Source organism: Myxine glutinosa, chromosome 4 (genome assembly GCF_964187855.1).
Source record: "Myxine glutinosa chromosome 4, kmMyxGlut1.1, whole genome shotgun sequence".
Classification (NCBI taxonomy): domain Eukaryota; kingdom Metazoa; phylum Chordata; class Myxini; order Myxiniformes; family Myxinidae; genus Myxine; species Myxine glutinosa.
The window spans coordinates 135,894,989-135,909,426 of NC_136264.1; the positions used below are offsets into that span (position 1 = coordinate 135,894,989).

Genomic DNA, 14,438 nt, shown 5'->3' on the forward strand with positions numbered 1-14,438 from the left:
CTCGTCGCTCGCCCCGTAAACTATCGACTTCCATGAACAAACGCAAGGAGAAGCAGTGGGTTCCACCGCGCCTGCTACCTCACTCGTATGACATTCGGCTGCAAGATGGCACGGTGAATTGGGGTGGGGTTCGGGTGGGAGAGGGGGTTGTGGCATGAATCTGTACCATTGGTGTCCACTTGGTCAAATTCATTTGCATTTTCCAGCCCTGTGGAAAAGTTGCATTTCATTCTTTGAATGCACTATTGAGTGTGGGGCACTTCATGTCAAGTGCAGCAAGTCCCATTGATGTGCTTGACCTGTTTTTCTTTTTTAATCTAGAAACTTCTGTTGAATAATTGGGCACTTTGTTTCTTCTAAGTCATATTTTTCCTTTGGTTTAGAAGATCATCTTTTGCAGGAAATAAACATGGGTGGTAACCTTTGACCTTTCTGAATGAAAAAAAAGAAATTGTTTAAAATAGCAAACAAGTGAAAGCCAAAGTACAGTAATCTTTATAGTAAAACTTAGCATAATATTTCTTGTTACCTCCACCACTGAAGGTGGATGGAGGTTGTTTTCACCCCTGTTTGGACTGTCTGTTTGTTTGTGAACAGGATATCTCAAAAAGTTATGGATGGATTCGGACAAAACTTGGTCGACTGGTTGTGTGTGTGACAATAATGAATCGATTCGATTTTGGTGAAGATACGAATCCGGATATGAGAATTTAATTTTTTTTTTTTAAAGTGATTATTCATCATTGAGGGATTAGGTCCAAACAACTATATACAGCACGATGTTTCAAAAAGTTGTGGACGAATTATGGTAAAACTAGGTGGACGAGTTGGTAAGGGGATAAGAACAAGCTGATTAGATTTTGGTTGAGGTCTAGATCCAGATCTGGCCTAATCGTGGGACACTGGGACCCCCCCCCCCCTCCCCTCTTCCTCCCCCTTTCCCCCCTTCAGCCGTGTTCTTCTCCCCCCACTCCCCCCCAACCGTGTTCTCCTTCCTCTCTCCACCAGAGCCGTTTTGTCCCCCCCCCCCCCCCCCCCAGCTGTGTTGTCTCCCCCGCCCTCCCAAGTCAATGTTACAGTACGGATCCCAATTTGTTCTGATTGCATGAAGACTGAACCAGAGTATGTAAACAACAACGCATCGACTATTAGACTTAGTGGTGCACATAGTTTACTCCCCTCGTAGAGGTCATTAATGAGCTAACTTTTTTTTATTGCTTTGGGTCAGATAAGGACATGGTAATTTTACTCAAACAAGCTCTTTGGGTTTCCTTTCTTCAGATGGATTTGGACCACGGCCATTGGAATGCCAGTCTGGTGCCCTCGTCATTGGGTCACCACTCTTATGAAACTGTTGTGTGTCATTTGTCCACCAATTCTAATTTTAAACCTCTCGGAAACGAATTGTGAGATTTGTTTCATGAAACTTAGTGGAAACCTTCTTTATGGTGGTTATTTGCAAATTTTCTCAAGCTATCCTCAAAGTAACTTCATAACTTGGTCTTCAAGGGGTTTTGAACTTTAGAGCTATTTTCTTGATGTTGAATAATGGCTTAAGTTGCTACAATAGACTCCCCCCCCCCACCCCCCCACACCCCTAACATCTTGTACCCCCATAGATTCCCCCCTAACAGCTCGTACCTTTGGCATTTTTCTACCTGACCACTTGTGCTAACTCTTTCAATAGGCCTCTTTTCAGGTTTGGCTGGTGGACTACAATTGAACATTGCCATTGCCTGTGTCCAGCAAATAAAAATGGTGCCTGCATCGAAGTTGCTGCGTTCAGAGCGTCCTCCGACGAAGGAGATAATGCGCTACTTTATCCGGCATCATGGGGCTCGTGCTGGGTATGGGGATCGTTCACCTTGGGTGGTGGATGAAGAGGCAGATCTTCGCTTTGCTCTTGTGCCTCGATTAAACGCTGAAGAGCTGCAGGTGTGTTTTTCTGCCGGATTTGTGGTTTGTCCAGCCTTCTTCCCATTCTTCTTCTGCCTCCACTTCCCTCTGGGCATTTTCCAGTTTACTGTTCTGTTCTTTTTTTGTCATTAGATATTCTTCTACTTTGATTATTGGTCTCAAACTGAAAAGCATCATAACACAAATGTTCAGGTGGCATTGCAAACGGACCAACTGCTGTAGAAATATCATTATGTGGTAAAGTAAAGGTTATTGTGGTCTAAAATTACTGGCCATTAATACCTCTTGATTCCTTTCCCTCCCCTTCCTACATTTGTCTCAAAGGTATTTAATTGCCCTCGGAACGTGGGACTGTGCCGTCGCAGAAAAGCCAATCACTCCCTCAATGATCACTTGTCACTCTCATCCTTGTCTTCAACGTGTACGCCATCCTCTTCTTGCCGTCACGCTCATCTCAATGGCTCTTCGCCTTCTCACTCCCTCTCAGGTTCTGAAACGTCATCTGAACTCACATTAGCAGAGATAATCGCACAGGTAGGAAGTGGGAAAGGTGGTGATGTGAAAAAGAAGAAGAAGAAACACAGTGAAAAAACTGAGAAAGAGAATGAGGGGAATAAAATGAAAAAACAAAGTCACCCTCCCAAGGACAGACAAGGAAAAATTGACATGAAGCTGAAACCACGGGTTGGTAAGTGTGGTACTCAACAGGAAACTGCCAAGATAAAGGACAAGAAGCAGCAGTTAAGACAGCTTACGCTTATGGAAGCAGGCGTGCAGCATGTTGGTGGCCTTGGCTCGAAGAGGCGGAAAGAAGCGGGCCTTGCTCCTGCTGCTCTGCGGCTTCTTCGGTTTTACCAGCAGTACCACGATCGTACGGAGAAACGCAGTACCCTTTCTCATTTGCTGACCGCTACGGCGAAGGAGCTCGGTAGTGAAAGGCAACGAGCCATTTTGCCGGCCGAGTTGCGTGTTATGGTGGAGCGCCGCTGCGAAACCCTAGCAGAACGCCACCGCTTAGCCATAATGTCCGCTGAGGAGAGGAAAGCGGTTGTGGCGCAAAGGCGTGAGAAAGCTGCACAGAAGATAAGGGAGCGCGCACGTGAGAAACGTAGGGTGGAGATGGAGATGAAACGCCAGCGACGTCGGAGAGTTGAAGATCTTCACCTTACCGGCACCCCTGGATCTCTTCCTCTTCCACAGCCTTTCCCAATTCATTCATCCATCGGTTTGAGCTTTGGAGACATTGCGATGGTCACAGATTTCTTTAACTGCTACGACGGGCTTCTCACAGTTCCAAAGGATGAAATCTGGGCTTTTCACACCAAACCTATAACAGCCAAACTTCTCACTGAAACACTTGTAAGTGGAGATTCTGCTGAGCAGACTCTAGGTCATCTGCTTGCTGTTCTGCTTCGTGCTCTTCTTTGGGGTCGTTTTGGCACACCTGAAGCAGGAAGAGACGGATTACGGTGCTCATTGACAGAACTTGGCTTTCGTCTGTCCGAGCTTCCCATTGACCCTTATATTGCCCCTGAGCTTGCTCGGCTTTGCCTTCGCCGAACTATATACAGTAGTGGTTCAGAGAGTGACTCTCTATCTGATGGAGCAGACGATGATAATGATGATGTAACCGAGCTAGCTACACGATCTGATCCTCCAGAGAAAGAGCATCGGAATGCTGGTTATTCCGTCGAGCCGTTGCATCGGCACGGCAAATTTGATGAACGAGAGCTCAGCTCAGAGCTATTGCTGCGCCTCGAAACTTCAGAGTTTTGGGAGCTGGACCCCACGGATAAGCTCTCAGTGCTCCAGGCCCTTTGCCACCGGTTACTTGTGGCGGGGCCGGCCCAGGACTATGTGGATAGTCTTCAGCGTAATGCCTCAGACCTGTGGAAGGATCGGATTGCGATGCAGAAACAGCAAAATGATCGGCGCCGTGAGGAGAAGGAGCAGCGAAAGAAAGATCGTGAGGCGGGTCAAACGGTGCAAGGGAAGAAAGATAAGGCCCAGCCTTCTGCACTTACTGAGACTGGGCCTTTGGTCAATGGAGGGAGCAATGCATTAGTTCAGGTTTTTAAGAGCCGGAGGCTGCTGGCTATGAAGGTGAGGTTGTTGTGCACTTTTGCTGTGCAACTTTGTTGCTCAGTTTTATGTTGTTTACTTATTTATTTATAAGGGTTGGTAGGATGGCTCGTAGGTAGTGCACTCGCCTTTGAGTTGTCCAGTCTGGTTTTGATTCTCACCCTGAGTATAAAATGTCAAAAAGCAGGCAGGTTGTTGAATCAATGACGTTGCTTTCCATTGGATGGAATGTTAAATCAATGACCTATCTGCTGTCATTGGTTGATGATTGATGTCAAGCTAAGTGTAGGTGATGTTCAGCACATGGGTCGACCGAGGCTTCACCTTAAAGGGTTCACCATCCGCTTTTCTTTTCGGTTTTATATAGTGTTTATTTGGGGGAAATTGACGATGTATGTGACCTTGACCCTTGACCTTTTTGATATATTGACCCCAACAACAATAGGCTTCCTATTTGTGACTATCTCGACCAGGTGGTTGTTTCGTGAAGATTGAAGTAAAAATGTGACCTGTAGGTCATTGACATACAGTCAGACAGAATAACAGACCAAACCAACCAATACACTTGTGAATCTTCGATTTTGCAAGAAACAGACAGACAGACAAACAGGGGTGAAAACATAACCTCTGTCCATCATCGGTGGCGGATTCATATCTGGATGTGGACTTTCACCAGAATCTAATCAATTCGTCCCTGTCACACACCCAACCTGACAGCAAGTTTCATCCGAATCTGTCCATAACGTTTTAAGATATCCTGCTCACAGACAGACAAACGGGTGAAAACATAACCTCAGTCCACTTTCGGTCGTGGAGGTAATAAAATAGTTTTTGGTCCAATCTCTCTTCTTCTTTGTATGTGGCACAATGTTTGTATGCGGTCACATCATTGGCTGAGGGTGCAGCTATGCCGTTGATGCAACGCCCTCTGCTGGTTTGGGCAGGAATTTGGCAATGGTGCCGGCTATAGCGCGCCTTCTGCCCATCTCTCAGTGGTGAAGTCACTTAAAATTCTAGTGTCTGGATATTCACCAAAATCTAATCCATTTGTCCTTGTCACACACTCAATCTATACACAAAGTTTCATCCGAATCCGTCCATAACTTTTTGAGATATCATCCTCACAAATGGACAAACAGGGGTGAAAACATAACCTCCGTCCATCTTTGGTGGTGGAGGTAATAAAATCAGTTTTCTTACACAAATCGGTCTGGAGCTAATAAGTGATGAAGAATGTTTTTTTTTTGGGGTTTTTTTGCATCACAAACCTGTAGTGTTAAATAAAATGAGAGAAGGAAAGCAAATGCTGGAAGTTTGTTTGGTGTGTAGTTTCGTTCTCATTTGTCATGACGCACAGCATATAGTGAGCTGTGTTGTAGTGAAAAATATGAAAGTAATATTCCTGACAAATTTCAATAAACGTGCACTCGGGCTAGACTATCTCTCAATATTATCAGCTCGATTAGATATTGAAAAAATATCAACGCGATACTACATTTTTCAGATTTTTGATATCTCGGCACATTCATTAATGGAAAAGGTGGTGTGTGTGCACTGTCATAAATTGAAGATTTTGAGACATATTTTCATTGATTTAGTAAGAATATTGACAGGAAGGATTCATTTCATCATAACACGATAGCCCCAGTAAAAAAAAAACAACCATATATGCAACACCATTCTCTCGCCTTTCATGCGAATGGTGAGAAACCTTTATCCCATCTCAGTTGCCAGTTCTCCTGCCTCATCATCATTGTCTTCCATTGAGGATCCTGATTCTGTGCTTGAGGAGGCGGGGGACTGTTTGCACCGGTACAATCACTATATCTGAAGTCCGACTCAGACCCCTGAGCTTTTATCAAGATGGCGAAGTGCATACACCAAAAAGCTTTGCCCCGCCTCCTCCCAATCCCCCCTCCAGTGCAGCTTACAAATGCTCTGCCCTCAGAGCGACAAACACCAAAGTCAAACACAACACTCACACCCCTCCCCCCACCACCGTGGGCAATGCGCATTTCATCCCCCCCTGCCCCATGTGCCCATCGTAAAAAAAAAAAAAAAAAAACTTGAATGAAATGGACCAGCACAGGATGGGTTGAGTGCAGGATGCTGGGATGAGGTGGTGAGGTGTTTCAAAAAAGTGGACTATTTGAACGATTTATTGTACAAAAATTACAAAAGTTAGCAAGTTCAGTGATGCATTGATGGAAAGCATACACCATGCCATTTTCAAATCACTCATTATATTGCTTGTAATTGACATTTTCAACATGTGCTCCGCCTCTGTTGAAACAGGCTTTGATCCTGACTACAAAATTCTCCACAACTCGTCTGAAAGTGGCTGGAGTGGTAGCCTGACAGTAGTCTTCCACCTCCTGCTTCAGGACAGCCAGGGTTCGAGGTTTGTTGGCAAAATTGACCTTTGGCAACACCGAAAAATAAAAAATCCAATGGATTCAAATCTGGGCTGTGGTGCGCCCACTCATTTGCTGTGCCCAGGCTGATGACACGATTTCCCAACAGCTGGTGGAGAAAGTGGATAGTTTCACCTGCAATGCGCAGTGGGGCACCGTCCTGCATGAACCATGCAAGTCTGAGTTGGTTTGGAGACGTAGTTGAGCGAGATCAGCATGGAATCGGCGTAAGACCTCACGGTACCGCTCGCCATTGACCGTCACCGTCTTACCATTGGCGTCCTCGAACCAATACAGTCCCAGCATACCCCCATCTGGTATTCAATATACAGAAGCAAGTGGATTTGGGGCCCTTGAGAGACATCTCAAACACCACCTCAGGAGTAGTACAATCATGGAATGGGGTCGCCACTCCGACGCAGGATACTCAAATGGATTATTATCCCTGTAAGCAGGTAGTCATTTTGTCAACCTCGGAAGGATGCCTGGCTGAGTCAATCCACCAGGTGTTATTTCAACGCATGACTGGGGGCTCAAACTCAATACCTTAAGATCTCAAGTCAGCCACCTTAACCGTTAAGCCAACACCAGGATTTTCTTGTGTTTAGAGGTCATGATTAACGGAATAACGGTAATTACAAGTTCCTGATAGTGAGTGCAGTGCAGCGGTGCAGCAGCGGTGCAGCAGTGAGTCGAGCGGTGCAGCAAGGTGTTTGTGGTTTAGGAACCAAATGCAGTGCTGTACACTTGTACAGTATAAATATCTGCGCACCTCCCCTGACGTCCCCGGTGTTGGTGGTTGGGTGGGTGGGGGCGACGCAGACGTAGGGTGATGGGGGCTTGCGAACTCACGAATACTGGCAGCCGATGGGTTGCCAATGAGGAATCTATAGTCGATTTGATATTTCCTGAACCTAGAAATGTTCTTTCCTATGAACTTGTTTTGTTGATTTGTACTCCCATGGGGTCCTAGAACAAATTCAGCTTGGTTGCCCAAATTGCAAGTTTGGGTAACTCTAGTAATTTGCATAAATCCAATATTGCAGCCGGGCGCCATTTTGAAAATCTAACTTTTAAACCACTTGCCCAATAATGATATGAAATACCTCTTTTAAGGGGTTTTGGGGTGTGTAGAATCTATTTATTCTGTGATTTTTTCAATTCAAGGTCAAGTTCAGGTGCTGAAGGTCATTTCAGGTCAAGGTCAAATTTGACCTCTCCGTGGACAACAGATGAAAAGTTTAACAAAATTACATTTTAATAGTTTATTCATGTTCATGCCACGGAATGGATAATCATGTAACATTTGACACATTTGTCTTTGAGAAAGTAGTAATAATTCATATTTGAAAGATCATTATGGATATTAGCCGAGCTTAGATGACATTGAAACTAACACATTGCTATGACCATTCACATTTCATGATGAGGAAAACTATTGCATTAAGTAATTATGCATAAACGTCATTCTAAGGATGTTACAAGGCTTGGCATTACTGCAGATAAAAGGTGGTTTTAAACAATATGCTATAACCGTAATGAAGTATATACCGGGTATCACCTAATAACCTTCATCTTTACTCCCACTCATCATCGTCTTCATCCTCAATAACCTCATTGTCTTCAGAATCAACAATACCATCGTCAATATTCTCATCGCCTTCACTCTCCTGATCCACACCCTCTTCAAAATCGTCTCCTTGAACATCCTCCCTCTCGACATCAACCTCATCTCCAGTCTGAGCATCTCGTTTCTTAGTGTACGGATTGCAGCATCCCTCTTGACCAGAGCAGTTACAGTATGACGTGCATGAAAGATGTTGTTTGTGACAGCCACATGCCTCGGTCCTGCACTTCTTGCCATGTGCCCTACACTGACACAAAATCACGTCAAATATATCTGGTGGAGCTGGGTCACCCTGAGCGATGACAGGAACGGGGATGCCATCCCGGATCTCCCATCCAAAGCGAGTGATATCGGCTGACTCGTCGGGTGGGGTTTGGTGATCTGCAGCTTTCCACAACATGACCTGCAGATGAGCCCGCAGCACATGCTGCAACAGGTTGGCAGATGTTGGAGCCAGGGCCATGATTTTCAGACTTTTCTCCTTTTTGGTGAAGAGTGTGAAGCGGGCAGACTCAATGAATGTTCCTGGCAGTTGACCATACAGAGCAACGAAGAAGGGTTTTGCTGCTTCCATCATATCCTGACATGTCCTGACATAATCCTGACAAATCTCACATCTCTCACATCTCTCACAATCTCACATCTCTCACATCTTACACTCTTACGATGTCTCTCCGAAAAGACCGACTGGACAACCCTCCCATCCACTTTCTGAATAATCCTCTCCAAGAAGTTCTGTCACTCAAGCTTTTGGGGCTCACTATCTGCCATGATCTTTCCTGGGAAAACCACATTTCAAATCTGGCCTCCAAAGCCAGTTGCCGACTGGGCATCCTCCGTCGTGCGAAGTCCTTCCTTGGCACACCTGAGCTCCTCACCACATACAAGGCTTTCATCCGCAGCTCAATGGAATACTGCTCTCCCCTCTGGGCTGGTGCTCCTGCCTCACACCTAGCTCGTCTTCACGCTGTTGAAACCAAAGCATTCAGAATCATTGGAATCTCCCGCGATGAAGCTAACTCCAAGGGCCTCTCACTCACTCACCGCAGGCAGGTTGGTGGTCTTTCCATCTTCTACCGACTCCTCTCTGGCCTTGCCCCCCCAGCTCTCTCTGGGCTCTGTCCCGCAAATATTCCTACAGGTCGCACAAGATCTGCCTGCAACCCTCTTATGGTCAAACTGCCAAAATCAAGACTCTCTGCTCACCTTCACTCCTTCATTCCTCTTTTCTCCCGCCTCTGGAACAAACTCCCTCACTCTCTTCAATCCCACTCCACCCTCCAGGTCTTTAAAACAGCTGTTCACCACCATCTCTTATCTTCCCCCATCCAAAACCTTGATCTTTTCTACCCCCGCTAATTTCACCCCAATTCCACTTTTTTGAAATACCAACTTCTGTCCTGGAAGTCCTTGGTGTCCTTGTGTTTTATACTTCTCCCTCCACCCCCCCCCCCCCCCCCTTCCCATGCCTCCTCCCCCCAAGCCCTCTCCCTTCCACACATCTCCCTGCTCTCGGATGTTGTGTTTGTGTGCTTCCCCTTCTCTCCCCATCTTGTTTTCCGCTCCCTCTTTTTGTGTGTTTTGTTTGTCTGGTTGATTTGTTTGTGAAGTAAATGTTAGCTCTTTCACGAGCCTCGATTCAGTATACAAAAAACAAAAAAATAAATAAAAATCTGCCCGTGTGATGCCCACCTTACCCAGGACATCAGCCAAGCCTGGAAAGTCCCCATCAAGCAAGATGTTCAGTGCACGGATCTTCCCTTTGGCATATGGATATGATGTTGTGTCGCACCCGCTGAGGGCATGCGTGCCAAGCAGCTGCAGACATTTTGGCCCTAGGTCAGCACAGGTGGCTTTGATGTCCAGCACTGTCCGATCCCACCGCTCCATCTGCACCTCGCATTGCAGCTTCGCCCGATGCACCCAATAGACCAGTAGGACAAACACGTCTGTGTCGTCACTAAGCACACGGATCACGCCATGGGCACGTCTCGCAGCCTCAAGGACATAGGAGATCATGGTGACGTCTGCTTCGTCATGACCGAACACACCATAGTCCGGAGTCTCCATCGCCGAATTGTCTCCTAGATTGAAGGTACACAACACGCTCGCCAGCCTCCGTTTGTTATTGTTGCTCTTCAGGATTGCATCTCTCTTGGACAGAGGACTGGTGATGGAGAGCTCATAGTCGTTGATAACTTCACCAGCTCGCCGCATTCTCTCATGATCCTTGGCACAGACAACATCTTGGTACTTGTCAAAGACAACGACCTTCTCAGTACGATCTGGATATTCACTTAAACGACTCTGGATGGACGCAATCAGATCTGAGGGACTGCCACCATGTGGCCAGACAATATGGTAGAACAGCTGTGAAACATCCACGATAACAATGTCAGGAGCAGTTGGCAAGATCTCAAGCACACCGAGGCGTTTGACCAGACCCAACTTGTTGCCTTTGCGGAGACAACCATAACCATCGATGAGCGATGAAGGTACTACACACAGTTCGTAGGCAAACAGGTTCAAGCTCCAACTGGCGCCGCTGACCAATCGTCAATAGCCGGAGAAAAATGTTCTCAAGGTCTATTACTGGCCTTTCATTGTTGCGCTTGACCTTATTCTTGAGAACATCCATCGTGTTGATGGGGCTGCTGATAGATTTGTTGAACCCATCAGGGAGACTGGTGATGAATTTTCTCTCCATCTCTTCTCCAATCACAATTGAATCCGCCACATTCACATTAGAAGAGGAAATTTGACCAGTGACAGGATTGTACAGATGAGGACTGTGATCTTCCAGTGGGTGTGGGTACTTCTCCACCTCCGCATAAATGAGACCCCTATCATATGTATCCAAGATGCGCCGATATACCCAAACTTACAGAACTTAGATAGCAAACTCGTTCAGTGCATCCGCCATCTTTCTTTATCCGTCCTGGGGACTAGAAACTAGTTATTGAACAAACCACAGGCAACCCACTCGGCATTTACGAAAATGACACTTAACCTGGCCTTTTGCACCTGATCTTCACCTTGAATTGAAAAAATAACAATAAATAGATTCTACACACCCCAAAACCCCCTAAAGTATGTATTACATATCATTATTGGGCAAGTGGTTTAAAATAGTCAGGGCCCTTAAGGGATATTTTGGGGCCGTTTGGTTCAAATTCTTCCAAAAGCACCAAATTTGGCCCAGATGTTGCCCATGCCATACTCTTTCGATTTTTGACAGGCGCCAAAACAGGCGCCCCCCCCCCCCCCCGTGGGCCCCATATTGGCGAATATTAAATGGCCGCCACCTGGATTAGAGGAAAATCAGTTAAATAACCAAAAGGGTTGGAATCATGTATGATACCACTTTTCAGGGGTTTTCGAGGTCGAGGAATCCAATTATGATGTTATTTTGATGATTCGAGGTCAAGGTCAACCCTCAAGGTCATCTTAAAGGTCATTTTTGAGTCAAACATGTCGGTTTTTGAGTTTTTTGTCAAGATTTACGCGAGGTTCACCATTTTATGTTTCTGGGTTGGGTAATCGAACTCTGACCTTATTTTTGACAATTAGAGGAAATATTTACATGTCTATTTCCTAATTTTCAGGCATATGCAGTTCATCAGTCTAATTACAAAGGTACGGATTTTGATGTTTTTATGAACTGTATGCCATATCCTTGCGTTTAATTTTTGTGCGATCATGATCCGGGTTCATGTATACATGATTGTATACATGTCATAAATATGACGGCATAGGTCATGTGACCTGGCGGCCATATTGGATTTTATGAAAACCTTAAAAATGGATCCCTGCCTTCATTTTTCGATCGATTCATTTTGAACTTTGACCACTTATAGTACGCCATGTGATTGGATGCATATCCTAATTATGACGTCATAGGTCAGGTGACATGGCGGGATGGACCGGTATGGTCCCCGGATCATACCGCCCTTGGCGCCCGTCAAAAATCGAAAGAGTATGGCATGGGCAACATCTGTGCCAAATTTGATGCTTTTGGAAGAATCTGAACCAAAATATCCCTAAGGGCCCTGACTAAAAGTTAGATTTTCAAAATGGCGCCGGCGGCAATATTGGATTTATGCAAATTACCAGAGTTGCCCAAACTTGTAATTTGGGCAACCAAGCTGAATTTGTTCTAGGACCCCATGGGAGTACAAATCAACGAAAAAAGTTCATTGGATAGAACATTTCTAGGTTGGGTATTGAGTACATAGGAACGTCAAACCGACTACTATATGCATTTACCAATTCGTGAATACAGTGCATGGAACTTGTGAATATGGAGGGTTTACTGTAGTTGGAGCATTTCCCACCACATGCCATTTGTTGTGTGAGTTTTACTCGTGTTTTTCTATTAGCAACATGCTTGGTCACTCGAGGCTAGCACACACACACACTCACACAGCCTTATATGGACACTATGAGATACTCTGTGACATTTGGCTTTGCATGCTGGGCTTGATTCCCAAATAAATTTACGCAAGCAGACATTTGTAGATGGTAGCTGTGCTCTGCATACTCTTTGTTGCCTCTGGTGCTGTTAGGCTCTTGCTCAATGCCTTTGTTCCACATACCTATTCCTATACCAGATGATGAGAAAAAAGAAAAAGAGGATGAGGCTGAAAGGCTTCTCATGCAAAAAAAGGAGGCTGAGGCTGAGACCATTATCCAACAACGGCAAGTCTTGGAGAAGGCATTTCAGGAAGGAGTAACACGTGCGCGACTCGTCTGCCGCCGCATTCCCCTGGGCACTGACCGCCACCATAGCCGGTAAGAGTCCCAATGGCTGGCTCTGGAAGTTCAAGCCGGGACTGATCATACAGTGGGTTTCTATGATCGTTTTCTTGTTTTCTTGTCATCAATGTCGTACAAGTAAAAGTGCTGATTGTACCAACGAAACACACGATTATACTGATATGGTGCTGTTTCTCCAGCAGCACAAGCCACCTCATCATTGTATCAGATTGCTTATTTACAAGTGCCTGGGAGGAAAAACTTTAAAAGCTCATTTACTTTGCATACAGCGAAGAACGAAATCGATGGCAGTCGAGTAAGATAAGTAGATGTTGATATGTCAGTGAGATGTGTGTACTGTCGCAGGAAAATCGAACAAATCACTCGATCTATGTCCTTGCTGAATTTTTCCTGATTTGCTACAAAAGCATTAAGTGTGTAGCTAAATGTGGCCCAGCTATACCCAGCTGCTTAATTCGCTCTTTGCTTCGTACAGTGCACTCAGAAAGTATTCACACCCTTTGACTTTTTCACATTTTGTTGTTGCGGCCTGAATTTAAAATGGATTAAATTGAGATTTTTTTTGTCACTGATATCTACAAAATACCCCATAATGTCTGTGGATTCCTTTTTTGTTGTAGAAATTTTTACAATATAATTTAAAATGAAAAGCTGAAATGTCTTGAGTCAACAAGTATTCAACCTTTTTGCTATGACACTCCAAATTGAGCGCAGGTTCATCCAATTTCCTTTGATCATCCTTGAGATGTTTCTACAACTTGATTGGAGTCCACATGTGGCCAATTCCATTGATTGGACATGATTTAGAAAGAAACACACCTTTCTATATGAGGTCACACAGTTGACAGTTCATGTCAGAGCAGAAACTCTTCCATGATATCCAAGGAACTGGCCATATAAATCCGAGATATAATTGTGAGGAGGTATAGATATGGGGAAGGGTATAAAACTATTTCCAGAGTGTTGAAAGTTCCCAAGAACACAGTGAGCTCCATTATTAGGACATAGAACGAATATGGAACTACTGAGACTCTTCCTTGAGCTGGCCATCCGACCAAACTGAGCAACCGAGCAAGAAGGACCATGGTCAGGGACGAAACAAATTCAGGCTGTACAACAACAAAATGTTTAAAAAAATCAATGTTTGAGAATATCTTCTGAACGCGCACTGTATGTCGTAATGGATATTTGAACCATATGCCTGGGTATAATGTCTATATATTTTTGTCCATACACTGAGACCCCTGCTGCCCTTGGATCTATATCTGTTATCTTCCATCATGCAAAGCTTTCTTTAATATAACTTCCAATGATGAGATATTGAGGTGTACATGTTAAACATGACTAATTACAGCGTTTGCTTCATGAACAATGCATTTAAGTCTTGCTTTACTTTCTCAGCTACTGGTTGTTTTCGGAGTCGATACCCGGCCTGTTTGTGGAGACCGGTTGGGCAGCGTTCACAGACTACACGTACTCAACTACATCTGAGTCCCCTTTGCATAGTCAGAGTGATGAAGGAGTCCTCTCCAAACGAAGGTAATAAAACACTTGGTGTTGTATCAGTTATTGTAGTTGTGGATGAAGTTTTTCGTAAATTAAAAAAGTTTCCTTGGTCGGGT

At 44.9% G+C, this 14,438-nt stretch overlaps 2 protein-coding genes across 2 annotated transcripts in view; one reads left to right on the top strand and one right to left on the bottom strand.

Annotated features, from left to right (window-relative positions):
• Positions 1-14,438, bottom strand: part of LOC144891816 (uncharacterized) — a 1,036,251-nt gene that overhangs the window by 754,672 nt on the left and 267,141 nt on the right. The window lies entirely within an intron of this gene.
• BAZ1B (bromodomain adjacent to zinc finger domain 1B) overlaps positions 1-14,438 on the top strand; it is an 83,981-nt gene that overhangs the window by 8,270 nt on the left and 61,273 nt on the right. The window contains exons 5-11 of the mRNA XM_078775308.1: positions 1-113; positions 1,747-1,935; positions 2,242-4,025; positions 8,041-8,212; positions 10,183-10,290; positions 12,566-12,831; positions 14,218-14,355. Of these exons, the coding sequence (XP_078631434.1) occupies positions 1-113; positions 1,747-1,935; positions 2,242-4,025; positions 8,041-8,212; positions 10,183-10,290; positions 12,566-12,831; positions 14,218-14,355 (2,770 nt within the window). The remainder of the gene's footprint in view (positions 114-1,746; positions 1,936-2,241; positions 4,026-8,040; positions 8,213-10,182; positions 10,291-12,565; positions 12,832-14,217; positions 14,356-14,438) is intronic.